Below are 20918 nucleotides of genomic sequence, written 5' to 3'. Positions count from 1 at the left end.
AAAAAATTTTTTTCCTTGATTTTCTCCTGGTTGAATTGTTTAAAAAATTTTAACATCACAATCATAGGACTCATACCTCTCCCATTTCACCTCATATCAACCTCCGAGTGATGAGCAAAACCCTACATTCACAGTACTTACACTGATGTGAGGTGTTTCAGCACCTGATTTACAATGCTTGATAAATTTCACTGGCCATGGTCATAAAAAGTGACAATTCAGAATTGGTACAGCTCCCTTGTTCACGATGAGGCATGCCAGTGGCCATATGTTGCATTTGCAATGCATATAGTAATTTGTACAGGTATATGTGCATATGGTCTGTCATTGCAGTACTAATAGGAAATGAGTTTGTTGCATTCACTACGTGGTTTGAAACCTCTTAGTTGTAAAATCCTGCTTGTGTAAATTGAATAATGGGGCTTGTAAACTACCTGGTGCACTCTCACTGCTGTATAACTTAGGTAGTTGTGTTTATTCAGCAGTATTGTAGTGCCATTTGCAGATACTGCAAATAACTAGTGTCGGATACAGCGTGCCTTTCCTTTCCTGTAAATTATTTTGAGTCAGTCAAGGCAGTGGACACTATGGGCATGTGAAGGTAAATCGAAATATATTCCTTAAATTCGGAGTTTCTTTAACTAGGTATTTATTAAATTGCGTTTTGACTGCACTTGGTGAACGTTCCATATAGCTTGCAGAGAGCTATTGAATGGAGATCACATATTTGCTGTAATTCACACTAGATGCTAGCACTGGGATCTGATGATATTGTTACGGGGCGGGAAGCCGATAAAAACAGAACAGAGAGATGTTCGATGACCGTGAGATGACGTTTAATGAAATGTTGGCCGGCCTAGCGCGAGCGCTCCTGCCCCCGCCACTGCCCGCTTCTTCCTCGTTCCTAGTCCCTATCATTACCCAGGGCCACCGAGGAAGTTTGCCGATGTTGATGAGTACATGGCATGACGATGGGCGTGTCTGGATGCTTGAAGAAGAAAAGGAACAGAACAACTTGCCGGTACGATGATTCGCGATAAAGCTTGGCCCAGGGCACTTTCGGGCCACAGGTCGCCAAGACCCGATGGCAGAGGCCAAGGCACGCACCGCATTGCATGGGCATGGGAGGATGTCAAATGTACTGGCGTCCTGGGTCGTGGGGTCTTGGGTCGGCACATTTAGTCATTGGGTCTTATTTGGTCGCTTGGTTCCCTCTTGTCTTGTAGTCGTGTGGCTCCATCTCAGGTCAGTCTCTCCTTCGTCATGTCTTGTGGTCGAGGTGGGGGGGATGGGTGGGAGGAACGGCAAGGTATTGCTGGGTCTGGCAGGCTGAGGGCCAGCCATACCATGACTCCTTTCTGCCCCCAGCACAAGAAGTCCAGGACGCCGAAGCACCGGGCCAAGATGGGGGGTGATGATGACACACCCAGCACCTCCAACCAAACGTTACGGGGCGGCAAGCCGATAAAAACAGGAGAACAGGGAACAGAAAGATGTTCGATAACCATGAGATGATGTTTAATGAAATGTTGGCGGGCCTAGCACGAGCATTCCTGCTCATGCCACTGCCCGCTTCTTCCTCTTTCCTCGTCCATATCAATATAACAGAATAATACCCTAAATTCAGTACAGGCCTAGTCAGAATTTACATATTTGAAATATGAAAAATCTTTGTCATGGGCTGTCAGAATGAAAGATGAGCAGTCACGGCAGATGATTCATTTCCTTTATGGTTTGGTTTAGAGGTTTAGCCTTCCAAAAGAATTAAGGCTATGGATGCCCCATTATTTTCTTGAGGACAGCAGTTTCAACTTTTTTTTATATGTAAACCTATAGCGCCTGTCCGAAGTCATAGCCTTTCATGGGTTGGCTGGGACTTCACTGACAGAAACACCCATCCTGTATTTCCAAAATAATGGGGATGGAATTAACAAGTATTTAATTATAAGCTTCAGAGGTTGTGCAGAAGTGAAGAGCAGGCTGCCGCCAACCCCTACCCTCCAGCGCCACCAGCCACCGTGCCGGTCATGGTGCCATTCCGAATTAACGAGCTTTCATTGCAGTTATCGAATGGTTCATCCCTATGCCTCTAAGGCACCGCAAAAGAAGCCACCACGTTTCTCCTCATGAAGTCATGTTTCCGTGGAAACAGGCACCTCGTACATTGTTGGCTCGTTGGCGTTCTTTGATGCTTCACTCCATTGTACCTAGACACTGCAAGAAAGCAACTGTGGCGGGTGATCGCCGCTGATCAGTTTTTCACGTCACGCATGCTCGTTAGTGTATGTCCGGTTGATTTCAAAACATCTATGTATTATAAGACCACAGTTTTCCGAAATTTCGAATGTAGTAACCAGGAAATCGTGTTATCCGGGAACGTATTAACCAGAAGAAAAACAGTGCAACTCTATGGGATATGTTTACTACCCGGAACCAGGAATGTATCAACAAGGTTCTATTGATAAAACAAACCTGCAGGTAATCATGTGAAGTTATCACTATGGCTAATGGCAGACCTGGCTTCTTCAGACCAAAGAGGCATCTATGTTTGAGTTGGCCTCAGGTGCGCCTGCCTAGAAGGCATCTATGTTTATATATGCTGGCCTTAGGTGTAAACAAACAACGCCACACATTAATCAAACAGAATTTAGTATCCACGTTTCACTCCTGCACCTAGCAGACCCCACTTTTTATTTTTCCCAAGGAAAAACAGTACACACTCATCCATACTAAAAAAAGGTCTTTATTCCTCAAAGTAGCACGATTTCTTCAGTGGTGGCAAATTCGGCAAAAGAACACGTCTTCTACTTTTTCCCTGAAAGGGGACCAAATTGAAAAATCAGAAAACAAACTCCATCAAACCGAACAAACAATAGCACTCCCAAAAAAGTGAAGGAACATCCATGCATGCCTCAGTAATGACCAATACACCTTATGTGCCGCAGAGTGCCACAATGAAAGTTGTCATAATTATTCAGTTACAATCAAACTGCTCTGATTGCCGTTACATTGAGAAATTGGTCAAATCAAACACCCCGTCTAGTCCCATAAAATGTATGTAATATTATATTTTATGGCATAAAACTTTCATCAATTTGGAGGAATTTGGCCACGCGCAACTGTTTTGGAGAGGCGGTGAAGCTTTGATATGCATAGGGCACTGGAGATGATGTAATGACATTGGCAGATGGCAGACTCAAGTTGTGGCCATTAGGCATGAGAGAAGCCTGTGTTCTACACCCAGTACAGTCGAACCCGGATATATCGAACTCGAAGGGGATCGCTAAAAAGTTCGATATATCGATAATTCGATATACAAAAATTGGCTTGTGACGGCACTTACGATGCGAAAAAACGATACCGTATTTGCCGCGTAATCAACCCACTCGCATAATGAACCCACTCTCCACTTTTGCACCCGAGAATTTGAAAGAAAAAAAAAAATGCGTTAAGGCCAGCTCGCTCACATGCAAGCTATTGAGCGATCTCAGCGACGAGTGGCAGCGACAGAGCAAAAAATTTCCAACTTGTTGGAACTGCGTCCCGCTGGCCGCTCGAGCCACCGCGGCAGCTCAAAACAAGGTTTCTGTGTCGCTGCGGCAGAAAATCGCGAGCGCTTTCGCTTGCATGCCGATGGCGCGCGTACAACACAACGATAAGAAAAAATGACTCTCGCAAAAAAAAAAAAAAAACACAGAGAGAACTGCCGCTTCTTAATGTCTGCAGGCGCCATAGCCACGTCAGCCGCCGCGCGCAGAGGGTTCGCAACACACTCTGGAGAAAGCGTCCCACGTCTGTCTGAAAAAGGGCTGAGCTGGCTTGGCGCATGCGTAGCGTGTGCTGAAGGAGAGAGCTCGGCAAAAGAATGGGCACACCCACGCACATGGCTTGCAAACGTCATGTGTTGGCGCGCGGGAAACGATAACTGCAGATGCGCGCGCCTTTGGGGAATGGGCGCGGCGCTGTCCAGAACTGTCCCCTCTCATTAATTCCGAGAGTGGCTTGAAAACGTCATGCGGCAAACTGCCAAGGGTGATGCGATTGTCTTTGGGGAAGGCACACTTTCCAGTGCGTGGTGCGGAGTTCGATATATCGAAAGACCGGCGAAATTGAGTTCGATATATGACGCGGCTTTTCTATACTTTTACATAGGATTTTCAAGGGGATATTCCGTGAGTTCGATATAACCAAAATTCAATATATCCGGGTTCGATATAACTGGGTTCGACTGTAGTTAGTAGACCCAGTAATAACCCTCAGTTGAGAAGGTAGGACAGGATGCTATTTTGTTTCCAGACTTGCTCAACCTTTCTTATTTCAATGCTTGCACACCATGGCCCATGCAATCAGCATTCGTTGCACTAGTAGTAGAGAGCCTGTAGTCACTCTACATTACCTTATGCGCGTGCACACATGCACTTCACTTTTTTTTGGTGTGTGTGTGTGTCGAGAGAGGAGGCAGTTTGATGTCCCATGCGTTCTAGAGGATAAATGTATAGGTTCACTGGACAAGTATGTGCAGACTGCACCTTTTGGTAGAGATGTGAAAAACAAGTTTTGCCACATGAATTTTTCACCTGAAATCAATTACAAATTTTTGAACACTAAAGCATCATTAATGTGTACCATATTGCTACTGCTTTTAAAAGCGAGAGCTTGTACTGCTCTTCCCCGTAGCTTCTTCGCCGTGTGTGAAATGTGTGTGTCTGTCCTTGAACCGAAGAGAAACCATGCGGCAGCTATAATGTCACTCGGCTGTCGCCTCTGCCTAGTCACGTGACAACCATGACATCACTCAACCGCAGCTACGCTGGAGCCGTAGCACTCGCTCCGTCTAGATAGCCTCTGCTGCCTCTTAGCCAGTGCCAATGGACCGCAACAGCTCTCGACAACTTAATAGCAGCAGCTGTCATGGATGATCCAGGAGAGACCCTCGCCTCAGAGGCTGTGAACATGACAGGCTGAATCCAATCATTCAGTGAATCCAATCATCTTGCCAAGAGGCTGCCGCCCGCACAGAGATGAAGAGAGGCTGGTCGAGCAAAATGTGCCGCCGATTTGGTTTGGTTACTTAGGTTCAGTCGGGTTTAATCCCTCCAGTAATCTGCCATGCGGTTAATTCAGGCATTTCGTCCAGTCCCACGAAGTCTGAATCAATGGAGTTTCACTGTAAAAGGCATCACAAACTATCGTATGTTTAAACCATTTTTTAAGACTTGGCTCATGAGTGGCATGGTCAGATTCTGTGTGCAGAAGGCATCCACTGTAGAGGCACTTAAAGAAAAAAAAAAATTTGTCTCCATCGGGAATCGGACCGCTATCCCTCCAATCCCCAACAGAGTGCAAACCACTACTGCACATCGTGCTTGTGAGAACTGGATCGTAATTCTCGTCTAGGAAGTCTGCCGTCTCCATGGCAATGTAGTAGGCATCACTGTGCCCCAGTCAAGAATATAAGAGGGAGAGGGACGTAGTAGCTAGTAGATGTGCAATGACAGTGGGGGAGGAGGAGCATGGGTAGACTGCAACCGCGCTTCGACTAAATGCCACCGCCGCATGTGACAGCAGTTCCGAACACCAAGCGGAGCAACAAGTGTGTGCCACTGCCATATAATGAGGCTGCTGACCTCAAATCCACCAAAGAAGCCACTTTCCTGCCCTGCATCATCTGTAGGGTTGCCTCGCCTGAGCGGTAAGACTGCTGCGCACTGCTGCTGACCCGTGACCACCTTCACGACGAGTCGCAGCCTTTGTCCGGATAGGACCTACACTCTGAAGAAAAAAAAACTCTTTTGTCTCGCCTGAGAGGGGGTGTGCATTGCAGGGGCATCGCATGGATGATGATAGGTTGATGGGCTATGTGTGACCTTGGGACATAGCACATTCAAGTGCCACATTCTCTTCCTATCCGACAACGGCAATACAATTAAATAAATTGTCTCAAAGTGTGTCTAAAAGGCGGTTGTCTCAAATACAGTCAACGACCAAATTTTCGGATGCACATGCCCGATATTCCGAACGTCTTCACGGCACCGCCACGAGCCCCATAGAATCAATGTATAAGGGCATCTGAAATTTTGGACGCTCGGACGCTCGGACGCTCGGACGCATTTTGGAAATTTTGGATCCAATTTTTCGGACTTTTTGATGCGACGGAAAGTTTGAAACCGCAACTGCGTCATACAAAGCCGCCATTTTGGCTATCTCCCAGTCTGCGTACCATGTCACAGCTTTGAACAACTAGCCGTACATAGCCGTCACACACCGATTTGGTCTGGCCACTCTGACTATGTTCACCAGCGCCTTTTCCGCAGTTTTCGGAAGCACCGTCGACGCCGCGACCATTTCGCCTTTTCGTTGCGCAGCCTCATCGCAGACCACATGGTGTTTTGCCAAGTGCTACGTATTGTGTCAAGTGTGCTCTGCGAAGCTAGGCCTAGAGCACACTTCGCAACAAGACGGTTTTGCTTGCCCCCGATGGCCCCCACTCCGTCCTCGCCGATGGCATCGAAGCGCGGAAAACAGTACCGTCAGTTAACGATGGAGAAGAAAACCGCCATTATTAAACAAGTAATGAGCGGACGATCGCAGGCTGACGTGAGTTTTGCCATGCGGGCTTCACACTCACACAGAGGCAGCAGACTTGCCTGAATGTGACGTGATTGACATGTGCCCGCCTATGGACGACGCGATCAACGACCTCTGCTCTGCTGGGATTTCCATACCGACGGAAATAACTTTTGAACAGTTTGTCAACGCTGACAATGAGCCCAACTTCTGTGCAGAACTGACCGATGAGAAGCTAGTCCGTCAGGTTGTAGAGGATTCGGAAGACTCAGATGTTGAGAATGAGGAGCCAACGTGTGCGCCGCCTACGGGCACAGAGTTGAAGCGAGCATTGCTCACGCTTTCATCGGTGTACAGCGCTGACATGGCTCTTGCTCAGATCGAGGCGAATATGATCGCATGCAAGTGAAATGCCGTCCAAACAAGGATCGACAAGTTCTTTAAGACACTGCAGCAATAACGCCGGCTGCCGTGACGACACATGCATAATAAACAAGCTGTCGGCTGCATAGAGTTTTCGAACGGCTCTTTTTCATGCTTTGGTGTTTTGGAAGCCTAATGCCTCGTCCTTGACTGTTTTGATCCAAGAAATATTTGTAAAATGGTAAGTCTTTTTTATGCATTCATTTTTTCGGACTGCCTGAACTTTAGGACGTTTTTGCGTTCCCTAGAGGGTCCGAAAAATCGGTCGTTGACTGTAAACACTACAACAGAACTAGCCCGAAAGGCTTTTGCCTTCTCGCTTCTAAGGGGTCATAAGTACCTCATAGAATTTTTTTTTTTAAAGTAGCCTTCCATAGTTCGGAGTCGACCACAGTCGAAGTCAATATATTCACAGATTCGTAAATTGACCATATGCAGTGTAGTTTCAGCTGAGCTGTGCATAATATCATGCTTCTGCAATAGCTGCCAAACTAGGTGTGAAAGCGGGCTGCTTAAAAAACAAATTTATCAAAGGAAACGGCCCAAATTTGTTTTCGTATGACAGAAACGCTTTGTAGACAAAATGTGGGCATTCCACATAAAAAACGGCAACACCATGCCTCAGATCTGATCCGATGCCAAACCATGTGACCAGTCACATGATATCAGAAGCGTCTTCGGGCATTTTTTTCATGCCTAGCCACCCATTCTGCATTCCGTTTCGTCGGCATCGGATCATTGACTGTCAGTACTGTGCGTGATTTGCACGCCCCACAGATGCCAAAATGCTGCTGCAACCTCAGGAACAACAAATACAGCACGGCTTTCATGTGGCAAGCAATCCTCGAGGCAGAATAAAAAAATATCGCAGCAGGACGGAAGTTCAACTTCCCAGAAAAAGTGACTGAGGTACTGGGAAAGCAGGAAAGTAAGATCTTTGCTTGCGCAGCCGTTCCTTTTGTGGACTGAAGTCCGGATGACCGAGGGAGGAGCTATGCGTGTCTTGCCTTCCGTCTTTTCCTTTCTAACATGCATGCCAAAGAAAGAAGAGCCCACAAATGCACAGCCGCTCGGAAAAATCACCACGTTCAATAACAATAACTGGTGGCTGAGTGAAACAGTCGGCTGCCAAGATAAGGTACAAGATGTTATCATAAGTCCAAAAATAATGTGGGCATAATAAACAGGGCAAGGAGGCGGTTAAGGCATGCACAAATTAGGGTGATTGGGGAAATACATGACACTCCAAGGAGTTCTATGAAACACAGATTGCAATCCTCTGCTCTTGGCAAGGCAGTTTTTTCAAGTCATGAAATGTGGGAATGTGAAAGTAACCACTCACAAAAATAAAATAAAGCAAGCAAATTGAACTGGAGGTTCAATCTATACAAGTCATCATAAATCCGGACTAGAAGGTACAACCATCTAGAGCAGCTGACTGAGTTTTCGAGCTCCAATAATTCGGACTTCACTCAGGAACCGTCACGAGCCCCATAGGAATGCGTACATCTTCACGACTGATGTTTCACCCTCTGAAGCCCAAAAGTTTCCCCAACTATGGTGCTTTTCTCATGAGCCCGCTCCTTGAGCACCCCTCTCTCATCCGCAGGCATCCTACAATAACGAGGTCATTCAATTCTTTCCTGCAAACTTTGACTGCATGGCCACAGATAGCTGTCCACGTGTATAAGTAGTGAAAGTCTTTGATGCAAAGCAGTAACCAGTGCCTCTGTTGGTGCTTTTAGTGTCACTTGCTTTGCAGTGGCTTTGTGTAATGCAAACATGATGGATTCATTGACTTAATGTAAAACACAACAAGGCATAACATGTTTTTCCTAATGGACACAATTTGTGCTGCATCTGCTATTTGTCCAATCATCAAACATCCGGCTGTTGAAGTCATACTCACTGCAAAGAACCGACACTGTGTGTCGACACCATTAGTCCCACGATTTTGGTTCCCGAGCAAATTAATATACTAGACGCCGAAATGTGCGTGTTACAACTGATGGTAATAGTATCGTCATAACTCAACAACTGCAACAAACAAGCAAAAACAATGCACTCAAATTATGTTGCAGGACTCGCAGCACATGGGCAGTTCTACTGCGCTGACATTTTTCCCTTGCATATAAAGTAAACATATACTGACCCATAACAAACCACTTGGGCACCTTTTGCTGATTGTCATCTTTTGGCGGAGACTTTTGCTGAGTCTTTGGTGACTTTGGGGGCGACTTTGGCGGCGATTTCGGTGGTGACTTTGATGAAGGCCGTGGAACGCCGGGGCGGTTCTCCGGCGATTGCCGCCGTGGCAGTGGAGCAGAGCTCTTACTAGGCGCGTCAATTTTGACATCTGACCTGGGAGCAGGCAACAGCATGGAAACATGGTCAGCATACTTTGACAAGTCTCAATACGCACTGGGATCCATAACATTAAAGAATTGAGTTTCACGGTGATGATTCGATGACCTCTAAAGTAGGTACATAGTGTGATGATAGTCAGCAGGCATTCATATTAAAGAACTACGAAAACACCACAGATGAAGAGGTCACCCACATCTAATCTCCACATCATTTGTGGCACTTTTTCAATATGCTGAACTCTAGTTGCAGCAGGAGCATCTGCCTAAGCACGTGGATTAAGAATTTAAGGACATCGTAAAAACAAAAAGTCAAAATTCACTGCAGCAAAGGGAACACTCAGTAAAGCAGTGCTGGTAATTTCTCGAATACACAGTGGCCAAACGAGGATGTGGAGCCTCTTGCTTTTCTCAGCAAAGTGGCAACATCTAGTGCAGCTGTGTATATCGTTTGAGCACATGCACTTGACCCAGCAAGGGACGAAGACAATAACGGCGCCGGCTAGAACTGCTCTGCAGCAGTATCGTGCACTGGTTAACCAAAGAAACAATTGGGGCAATGTTTCTCGCTTTGCCCCTTCCCATAGGTACACAAATATGCCACATTCTCGGTTGCAGCTAGTTCGTGTCTACCATCAGTGATCATAAACTGTGCGTTCCCTGCTACACAGGGCTCGTCAGCCAACTTCAGTAGAGCTCAGCAGATCTGTGCCTTAGGTGTCTTAAGTTTTAGCTGAACTAGAAAAAAGAAATAAAAGAAAACATGCCACCAGTGAGGCTGTTACTCCACGGAAAAAAAAAAAAAAGAGTAAATTCCATTCAGGGCAAATTTTGTTACGCTATACCACAGAGGTAGAAAGTTCCTAGGAGGCTCAACTACAGGCACCCACTATTTGCATCAGGGACCAGTAAGTTTTAAAGGAAGGTCTGTTTCCAAGGCGCTATAGAGACATCAAGGTTAGGTGCCCACTACATAGTTTTCGAGACAAAGAAGTAAGGAAAGCAACCAGTATGAGAATGCATGGGTTATTATATGCATGCATAAAGAGGGGGGGGGGGGGGGGGGGGGGGGGGCGGCTTTGTTTGGAACCATGGCACGATGATTGAGCCTGAATAAATGGAGCTCTAGCTTCTGGCGCCGGCCTGTTGATAGTCAATATGTCTACAGTTGTATGCAAGTCAAGTAGGGGGTGCAGGAAACGACGTAATATGCAGTTCAAGCCAAAAAACATATTTGAATAATTGTTTGTCGAGAAGGTCACACCTCGACATGGTGACAATTAAGGAGCCCGGTCGAGTTTACCAATGCCAGCCGCAAAGTGTGCAAACAAGCTTCGACAACAATGACTCACATGGGCGTTCGGCGAAAGTCCAGTGGCAGTTTGAATGATCCTAATCAATGTAGGCCGAATAAAAAGGTTTTATTGCCCACCTCTGAGAGGACCGGTGAAGCCCAGATGACAGCACTGAGGGCAATGACTAAATTACAGAATCTCAATGACACTGGCAACATTGCACCAATTTTTCTTTTTTTTTTTTTTTTTCAATAAATTCAATTTGAAAACAAAATGATCATTGTCCGCACAGTCGTAACTGCCTGATGCAGCCGAAACCGGATATATCGAACGCGGATAATTCGAATTTTGGTTTCGAACTCACGGAATACCCCTTGAAAATCCCATGTAAAAGTATAGGAAAGCTGTGTCGTATATCGAACTCAATTTCACCGGTCGTTCGATATATCGAACTCCGCATTACGCACTGGAAGGTGCACCTTCCCCAAAGATCGCATCACCCTCGGCCGTTTGCCGTATGCGGAAGGAATGAGAGGGAACAGTTCGGCGATGGCTGGTCTAGGGCAATGCCGCGCCCTTTCCCCAAAGGCGTGTGCATCTGTGGTGATCGTTTGCCACGCGCCAGCACGTGATGCTTGCAAGCCATGTGCGTGAAGGAATGAGAGGAAACTGGTTCGGCAACGGCCGGTATAAAGCGGACGCAGCCAATGCAGCCGTGGTGTTCGGGAGAGGGGAAAAACGCAATAGAGCTAAGCGCAAGGGTATGACCATTATTCTGCCGAGCTTTCTCTTTCCTTGCTCTTTCTTTCCTGGCACCGTTCATTTCTCTTTCCCGGTCTTCATTCCCAGCAGCACGCACTACGCAAGCGCCAGGCCAGCTCAGCCCGTGGCAGCCAATGTCGGACACTTTCTCTAGCGTGTGTCGCGCGGCTGACGTGCGATGCGCGTCTCGTGTCGTCATGCGTAAGCTGTGGTGGCTCTGGATGTTAAAAGCGCCAGATGATTTTTTTTCTTTTTTTGCGAGAGTCGTCCATCCTTGTCGTCGTGCTGAACATGCTACATAGTGTAAGCTACGCTGCAGATGTTAAGAAGCGGCAGATTTGTTTTGTTTTTTTTTTGCGAGAGTCGTCCATCTTTGCATCTATGAATCAACGAAAACAGGCGGTCAATTGCGATTATGACGCCGGCTTTTATCATTGCTTCAAACGGCATTTGCAGCAATTACGCTTTACAATGATTTTGTGGCAGTGGACTATGCCCGCCCCAAGCATGGCGTGACAAATCGAACCAGGATTGTGCAATCAAGCCATGGTGGGCACTCTGCCAAATTCACTTCCTGCCACCGCAGGGGATATCAAAAGATAAACACGCTATCACGTTATCGCTGCGCAGCATCTTGGAGCGCTGCTATAAATGAGCTGTGGATGCGACGACAAAAACGGAGGGATAAGGCACCGACACGAAAGGGAACATGATCGTGATTTCTGCCGCGGCGACACAAAAACAGTTTTGAGCTGTCGCGGTGGCTCGAGCGGCTCAAGTGTCGCAGTTCCAACAAGTTAAAAATTTTTGCTCTGTCTCTGCCACTCGTCGCTGAGTTCACTCAATTGCTTGCATGTGAACCAGTCGATTTCTTTTCTTTTTTTTTTTCAACTTCTCGGGCACAAAAGTAAATGGTGGATTCATTATGCGAGTGGGTTTATAATGCGATAAATACGGTATAATTTTTCACAATCGTAAGCGGCGTCTCAAGCAGATTTCTGTATATCAAACTATCAATATCGAACTATTTCACGATCTCCTTCGAGTTCGATATATCCGGGTTCGACTGTAGTACTTCTTCAGGCCAGTGTGTGGGTTATACATGAGGATTTTTTTTTTATTTCATGGGGCTCGAAGTTCAGGATGCAGGTTATAAGCAGCAGTAGGTTATATGCGCGAACATGTAGCATACGAACAGCCTGCGGCCATATCACTGGCCCATCATGAAAATGCACATGGTGATGAAAGCGTGCAGAGCCCTTGAAAACCCCACTGGTAGTATTTGAAGGAAACAGGCAGCTCACATGATTCTCTTAGGCCCCGTGGGTTCGGCCTCCAAAATACCTCTTGTTCAATGAGCTATAAGAATGGCTAGTTGCTTGCCAAGGAAATTGGCTATGAAGCGCGCCACACTGGAGGGCTAGAGATTAACTTTGGCCACTTGGTGTTCTTTAGCGTGCATTGACTTTGCACAACACTCGGGCACATTGGAATTTTGCCTCCATGGAAACGAAGCCTCCACAGTCGGGTGTTTACCCTGCAGCTATCTGTACAGTTGTAAATCACCATGTCTACTCAGCCAAAACAAGAAGTAGGTAACTCTGTCAAGCTGAACTCTCTAATAAGCAGTACAGTTAATGAACACAATGTAAAAAAAAAAAAAAATCCGCTAACACGAAATGCTACAGCTTGTGCACAAAGGATAATATGAACTCTTACCATGCTACACCGCTAGCACTGCAGAGCGCCAAGTGGCCAATTGATTTGTGTAACCATGTAGTACCACTGCACGAGGGAAGACAACCCAACTGAGAAATCTACACAACATAAAAGGCTCAGAGCACAATCAAACTATGTTTGTACACGTTGACATTTTTTAGCCAGACAAGACAATGCATTTGTAAGTTCCAGGCACTCCCCAAGTAAAATGTATTTAGATGTGTTCTGCTTCACAGTAACACTCCTTTCTTTGTGGGGGTGAATGATATTTACAAAACAAGCGCACTTCCTTAAGAAAAATAGCAACCGGCTTAAACAAGGCCTAATGGGCATGACAAATGAATCAACATCACCCGACCCGGTTTTATTTCAATGACGGCGGGTTTCATGATATAGTCTTACACGCGTGCCTTTCCTATTTCATCTTACACTCCTACTTCTTTGCCAAAAAGGTGCCTCTGTTTTCGCATCTCCCATTTAATATGCTCATAGCGAGCCTCAACTGATATCACTAGGGATGTCTGAGGCTTTCGAGACATACCTTTCTTGACTGCTTAATAAATGTCTGATGTATTCTTAGTGCATTAAATCACAAATCTGAGACCAAGTGGTTGCATTCACTGAGTAACCAGTGTAGTCAAAGCTAGCTAGTAATTGCAGTCATGGTTGAAGTAGACACTTCTAAGAGTGCAAAAGCATGTGTGACCGGAAATTGTTTGATAGCCATCACCTCTCGATATATGCATCCTAGTAGCAAATCACAAATCAGCCGGAACGGTTTTAGCTCTCTGTTTTCCAGCAGCCACACATGTGGCCACAAAGTATGATTAGGTCACTCATCTTGCATAAGAAGCATCATTGTGAAATAACTATCGGACATTGCTAGTGCGTTGCCACTGACATGGCAGCAATATAAAATGTTATTTCAAGATTCACTTTTGATATTATAATCAGTAGTCTGGTCATTCCTTGAAGGCCGCATATATGCGATCACAGGGATACAAAAAGTTAACTCATTCAATGTTTAAAACCAAAAACTAGCTGCAGAGAACATACTAAATAAATGCAGCCTTTAAGGATCAATTCCCATGCTCTTCTGTTTTAAGTGACTCCATTTCTTCCCAAACGAGACGAGATAAAATGTCAACCAGAATCAGAAGAGCTAACGATTTGCAGAGGGTGAACCCTCAAGAAAGAGGAAGAGAAAGAAAGTACACCTGAGTCGTGAAGCTGCCATCGAGGCCCCACCTGGAGTCGACACCATAGCCAGGACGTCATCCCTTAGAAGGGGAACACCGGGGTTTACAGTCGCACCTCCAAAGTGCACCACCGAAGCAGGGATCAAGTTAGCCTGCAGTAGAGAAGTGCAGGTAGAATCATTTTGATCAGAACCGATAACACTCTTCTCTACATTAGCTTAAGTTAACCGACAATTCCGAAATAATTTGTGCAAAAGAAGCATCTTGCTTGGCTGGCTCTTAATAATAATATTAATAATAATAATAAAACTGCACGTGAACTTTCCCACTTTTGCCGACATCAACAAGAGGACAAGTCAGACGTGTCCCAGACCAACACAAGTCAATACTCTCCCAGGCAAAACAGGGACAGTGTCAGCAACCATAGATTGCTGTAAAGAAACTTGTTGCATTTAGAATAAAAGCTTAAAATTCTAGCGACTGATGAATGCAGAATTTCAGTTTAAAATTTTCTATCTTTATTTCCTTTTTCAGAAACTTCAAAATAATGAAGTTCAATTTTGTTTTCATTTGTGAGGTTTGATGTCCCAGAGACATTCAGGCTATGTGGGGTGCCCTGACATCGCACAGTACATGGTTGCCTTGTTTTTCGCCTTCATCGCAAGCTGCCACTGTGACCAGGATTCGATCCTACACCCTCGAGTTCAGTAGTCGAGCGTTGTAGCCAATGAGTCGCCATCGCGAGTGTAATGAAATTTAATTTTTACAAATTCACAGTGGGCTTGTGCAAATAAAGTTTTAGTGAATAGTAGATACTAGTGACTTTATTCGAAAAATTCTAAAGCAAATACTTTGTACTCCTTCGGCATGAGGCCACTGCTTGAAAAAAAAAAAAAAAAAAGGGTGTGTGCCTTCATGTTTAGTTCTCCAGACCTGACCCATTCGTATGCATAGTTCCTAAATGTCTGACCCCTAGGCTCCCACGGCACTGCAAAGAAGCTGCTGCGTTTCTCCTCTTCAAGTCGTGTCTCCACAGCCGTCTCAGGTTAGCTCATTGCCGTTCATCAATGCTTTGCCCCTTAGCGCCTAGGCACAGCAGTGAAGCCACTAAGCTGTTTTTTAGTTTTTCATGTCGCGTGTCTCTTAAGTTTGGCCATGTGCGGCTGATCGTCAGAGATGCTATGTGGCCAGAATACGTAAAAACATTTGAATGTAGTAGCTGGGAACCTGTTACGTGAGAATGCATAATTGAGGATAAATCTAGTGCAATGCTATAGCAGACATTTTACTGCCCGTGATCTTAAGCGTATCAACTGGGACGCCGTACGAACTCGAAACAAGTCAATCATGTTCTACTGAATAATAAGAACCACATTTTCAATTGGTCAACAGGTTCTGCTACTTCGCCTCACCGAAACTCAAATGGTGATAAGGATGACGATGACAACACTTTACTCACATCTGTATAAATGCGACTGTTACAATTAACACCATTTTATGTTCGTGACATTACCTCCAACAGTGTGGTCCCGGGGTCCAAGATGTGTTTTGGCGGAGACGTGTCTGCATAAAAGAGGGCAAAAGTAGCTTGGAGTTGTAACTGCTCGCAACAACTTTCAAAGGCAACAAAGCCCAGCATAACACTACTGCATGTTTTAATACAGTAAATGGAAGGCTGAAAAAGTTATGTCCTGCAAGCATCCTTCATTCGAAGCAGCCATTTAATATATACAGCACTGCAAAGACACTAATGCTGAATACTGCGTGAAGTACGAGACAAGATTTGCTAAATGTTAGAACTGTGCCTTCAAAAAATCTTCAGCAAGGTAAAAGCATGCAACACTGCAGCCTCTGAGAAGACAGAACAGGGAATAAGTGGTGCTTACAAAGATGGAAGTCCTGATTTCCATTCCTCAGGAATCCACGTACAAACTGGATGACGTCAGCCACTGCAATAAGAAGGTAATCAGATTTCATGTGGTAGAGTAGACCACATAATATTTTGTGCTGCTCCACCCAAATGTAATACCTAACAGTGTTGCCAGGTTAGCAGCTTTCACGCTAACCATAGCGGTTTTTTACACTGTCTAACTGGCAAGATGTTCAGTTCTAAGAGGCGAGATTTTTAGGTCCTGTTGGCTTTTTATTGGTGGGTTTCGGTGATCCTACAGTTTTTGCTTGTGTGGAGTGCTTCCAGGACCCTAAGTTTCGAGACAGGGCACCGTAAGTGCCAAATACAAATGATTGCTGTTTTGTGTGCTCAGAGTCGTCAACGCCGCTGAGAGAAATCATTAGGGACATGAGAAAAAAATCGCTGCTATTCAAAACAGCAGTGGAAGCAGCCCATTCTCGTCAGCAGGAACAGTTGTAGGAGCACAGCCACATTCTGAGATGAACTAGTACAGGAATAATTCAGACAAAAAACCCTTCTTCGAGCTGGTCGAATTTGCTGTCTCCATGCTGATGTTGCTCTAGTACAGTGCAGAAGCTGAATGCATGTTAAGTCACCTAAACATTACCAAATGCAAACAGGGAATCTAATGAGAACAGAGATGACAGATCCTATCCTAATTATTCGAGCCGGACTCTAAAAGGCAGAGTAAATTCTGCTCAAACTACGAACTGCTCATAAACGTAATCCAAAAGAGCGACACAACATGAATGTGTATGTTAGCAGCAGAGCTGCAAGCTTGTCTAGAACTGGCTGTATACAAGAGCGGACAATTTCCCACAGAGTGCTCGGCAAACCAAGATGAAGTAGATGACGTCATTTTTGTAGCCGTTTGTAGCCAGGAAAAAAAGTCCTTTTGCAATCTCAATTTAGATGTACGGAAGGCAGGCAGGGTATTCCTGGGAATGAAATTATTTGTAGTCAGGAGCTTCTAATCAAATAAGAAAAAGTGCTTTCTGATAAATTTATAATATCGACTATATTGTTTACAGACCAAAAAAAAACAAAATAAAACATGCAAAAAGAAAGTTTTTTGATACAAATATTGAATTTAGAGGACTCTGAGCCTTCCTATTGCAGGTTTGCTATTTTTGCATTGGCAACACTGATCCCTGGGAAAGATCAATTCTGTGCCTGGCTCCATCTGTGCCGACTCGAGTCACTAGATAAAATTTCAGAGCACTCATTCTTTTAGCCCATGCCACGAGGCACTGAAGTGAGGCTGCCACAGTGCAGTGTTACCGTAACAAGGTTAAAAATTTCTCGTTTCTTCCCTCTTGTAGGCTCTATGTTACAACACTGCTGACCTGAGCTGTGTCGACCAGCTATACACATTTAAATCATTATTCAGAAAACAATGTTGTGGAGGCAGAAAGAGATGGCATTGAAAAGGTGGTCGTTCCACTGAAAATAATAGGCAGAATAAGCCACACACACACACACACACACACACACACACACACACACATATATATATATATATATATATATATATATATATATATAGTTTTGAATAAAGTTTTGAATGGTTCGCAGCATATACATTCCAAACCTGGAAGCACGATGTTAATCATGCGGCATGAGATGCATTTATATTCAAGAAAGCTGGATTTGAAAATTTTCCCCGTAGTCCATACCAAAATAGATTCCACGTAGTCCCACGTAGTCCATACCAAAATTTAGCCCAAATTTTTTCCCCGTAGTCCATACCAATATGGATTCTGTAATCGCTGCCTGGAAGAGTGTGCCAGTGTTGTCCAGGATATTGGGACACTGCAGTTCTCTTGCAGAAAGGGCAAGTGGGATGTCGACCTTTGTATTTCATTGTTTTCTAATCCTTTTCTACCCAACATGAGCTCTGCTTTCAGTGAACGTAGAAACCCTGTCATCAAAATGCATTAATCTACCAGTGCAGGCCAACCCTTGATTCGTTCTCAGCGTCCCTTGTTAAGACGTTGATTCGCTCGAATAAGCATAGAGACAGGCAGCAGAGGTTTGCACTGACCCCTTTCCTCGGACAGGAACGTCCCCTGGAGAACAAACCGGTCCGGGAAGTAGATTCGGATGAGAACGATGGGGTACTGCCGGGCCATGCGCTCTTGCCGCTGCTCGCGAAGGTTCTTAGTCTCCAGAGGGCGGTTTTCCAGCGCTTCCCTGTCACGAGACGAGGGAAACACCACTGAAGTATGTACTACTGCGAGTGCTCAATACGCTTCCACAAGCCTCGCGTCTATATGCTTTTTCTAATAGCGAAAGCTGTAGAGGGTAAGAGCCCTCTATCTGCATCCTTACAGTGCTGTCTAGACCTGGATTCTCAAATCACCGCAAAAACTTGCAAGGCAGTAAGATGATATGGCTGCCAGCAACAAATTATTGTCGCTCCAATTCATCAAAATTCATGTATGCATGCTAATCAGCCCCAAATTTCTGCTTTGTCTTGTACCCTCAAATTCACCCAGCCTACTTGAAGTTGACCTTGATGTCAATTCAAAGCTGCCACAATTCAGCCATGGTAGTATTGCTCCTAACCATTGTTGTGTCTGTTCCATCATCACACAGCGCTAGTTATCAAAGATACATATGTTAGACACGGTATTTTTTTCCAAGGAGCGCAGCCCACTGCAGACAATTCTACATTGTTTTTTAAAGTGACCTCATCACCTCGAATGTTTTCCATCTGATATTTCCAGTTCGAGTAAAGCACAGCTGACCACCACGGTCATACTCGACCTGTTGTCGCGCGGTGCACGTGGCATTCAGCCATCAAATTACTCCCTTTTCTATACACGCTAATTCCGCCTCCCGACTGACCAATTCTGGTGCGCATTTACATATGTTGCATCAACAACGCCAACATACAGGTTACTGAAACAGCACGCTTCTCTACAACACTATGCCAAATGCCAACAAAACTAGCAAGGCTCAAAGCCTGGGTAAGTGAGGTGGCGCTAGCTGAAAGCACTAATGAGCTCAATGGCACCTACAACCTATACTACGTCATCAACCATCGCAGTGCGGTGTGCACCTAACCAGTCCCAAAGTAATAACTATAGTTGAATCTAGCAGACATCAAGGAGATGCACTTAGAAACAAATGTGCACCTAACCAGTCTCCCAGAGTAATAATGATAGTAGATGAATCTAGCAGACATCAGGGAGATGAACTTAGAAACAAATGTGCACCTAACCAGTCTCCCAGAGTAATAACGATAGTAGATGAATCTAGCAGACATCAGGGAGATGCACTTAGAAACAAATGTGCACCTAACCAGTCTCCCAGAGTAATAACAATAGTAGATGAATCTAGCAGACATCAGGGAGATGCACTTAGAAACAAATGTGCACCCTAACCAGTCTCCCAGAGTAATAACAATAGTAGATGAATCTAGCAGACATCAGGGAGATGCGCTTAGAAATAAATCGAACTTGTGGATAGCACACCAATCTAAATCTGCACAGCACGACTTATACCTGCCTTAGGTTTTAACTTATGCATGAGCGTGTTTAACAGGAGGCCCCATTGAATGTTGAAATTTGGGACCCTCTTTTGCACAAGCGCACCTCTCAATACTCTCTGAACTAAAGCGAGTCGAGTTAAGTGAAAGCAAATGAAAATTCTGTACCTTTGCCTCCTGTAGTCGGCAGCAAGATATTTGGCGTCCTCAACGGTGACTTCATAGAAGCTGTCCCCAAGGTCATCTGTTGAAGAATGGATTCAAGAAAAATACAGAAAATTATCTTCTTTGACATCTATAACCATAATCCAGTACATTCATTACGTCACCTCACGCTAGGCTCATATCTCGAGCTCGCATTGTTTTTCGAAATGCTGCTTTCGTCATTTTCACCTTCATTTGCTTGGCGAAAATGTCGGAATTGAAAGCGGTGGCATGCATTCATTTCCCGTCGCTACTCTAGTTCAGGTTCCACCAGTCAGGTGATTCAAAATGAGCCCGAAAACAACACTTCTGAAAACAATGTGAACGCTGAATACGGACCCTGTTCTAGCCATTACAAGCCCAGAATCCCGAGCCTTTTGCCAAATTTCTGGCTTTTTCTTGCCCTCTGCACTCCAGCTTTAAGCATGAGGCATTAAGTTCGTCCTTGGACCGACACAAAATCAGCATGAGGCACAAACGCTCTCTGCCAATCAGCCTGGCTCAAGACAAGCAATCATAACCCCGAGTTGCAGAAAAGACTTACCCGCAACAAATGGTGGACAATGCTCCAGGTTGAAGAGCACCGCCTTCCTCTCACCAATCTGCGTTGACAAATGGATAATGAAAATAATGAACGGAACACTTCATTACCAAACCTTGCTACAACTAACAGACTATATACCATACCATCTGAGGATGCATGGCATCCATAAACTTTTTTTCTTCTCTATTTCAACACACGTTTCCATGTAGTTTTACATTCACAGCAAGTGCCCATTGCAGTTAACTACAAGAGTGTTTTAACAAGTTATTGTAAAAACAAAACTAGAATACAGCAATAATATGATGTCACACACAAATGGTAGATCGCCTTTCATTGCATCGAAGGCAAATTCACCTGGTTGCTTTGCTGAGCAACATTCCCATTAAGATACAAATGAGGACAGCAGGTCGAAGCGAATTGGCGACCTGACAGTGCAG

General features: G+C 45.0%; 1 protein-coding gene across 2 annotated transcripts in view; it reads right to left on the bottom strand.

Annotated features, from left to right (window-relative positions):
* Positions 1-2723: 2723 nt before the first annotated feature.
* LOC146189099 (tether containing UBX domain for GLUT4) overlaps positions 2724-20918 on the bottom strand; it is a 65409-nt gene continuing 47214 nt past the window's right edge. The window contains exons 8-16 of one of the 2 annotated variants that reach the window (XM_084604036.1): positions 20482-20539; positions 19902-19977; positions 18285-18433; positions 16215-16277; positions 15842-15891; positions 14347-14480; positions 13130-13195; positions 9143-9351; positions 2724-2815 (exon numbers count right to left, since the gene is read on the bottom strand). In XM_084604036.1, coding sequence (XP_084460162.1) covers positions 2805-2815; positions 9143-9351; positions 13130-13195; positions 14347-14480; positions 15842-15891; positions 16215-16277; positions 18285-18433; positions 19902-19977; positions 20482-20539 — 816 coding nt within the window. In that variant the 3' untranslated portion in view covers positions 2724-2804. The remainder of the gene's footprint in view (positions 2816-9142; positions 9352-13129; positions 13196-14346; positions 14481-15841; positions 15892-16214; positions 16278-18284; positions 18434-19901; positions 19978-20481; positions 20540-20918) is intronic. The other variant, XM_084604037.1, reaches the window with a different exon arrangement.

The sequence above is a fragment of the Amblyomma maculatum genome, chromosome 5 (assembly GCF_055883805.1).
Source record: "Amblyomma maculatum isolate TAMU_Amacu chromosome 5, ASM5588380v1, whole genome shotgun sequence".
In the NCBI taxonomy this organism is placed as follows: Eukaryota; Metazoa; Arthropoda; class Arachnida; order Ixodida; family Ixodidae; genus Amblyomma; species Amblyomma maculatum.
Note: the sequence above shows the minus strand (reverse complement) of the source record. Positions and strands in the feature narration are given on the sequence as shown.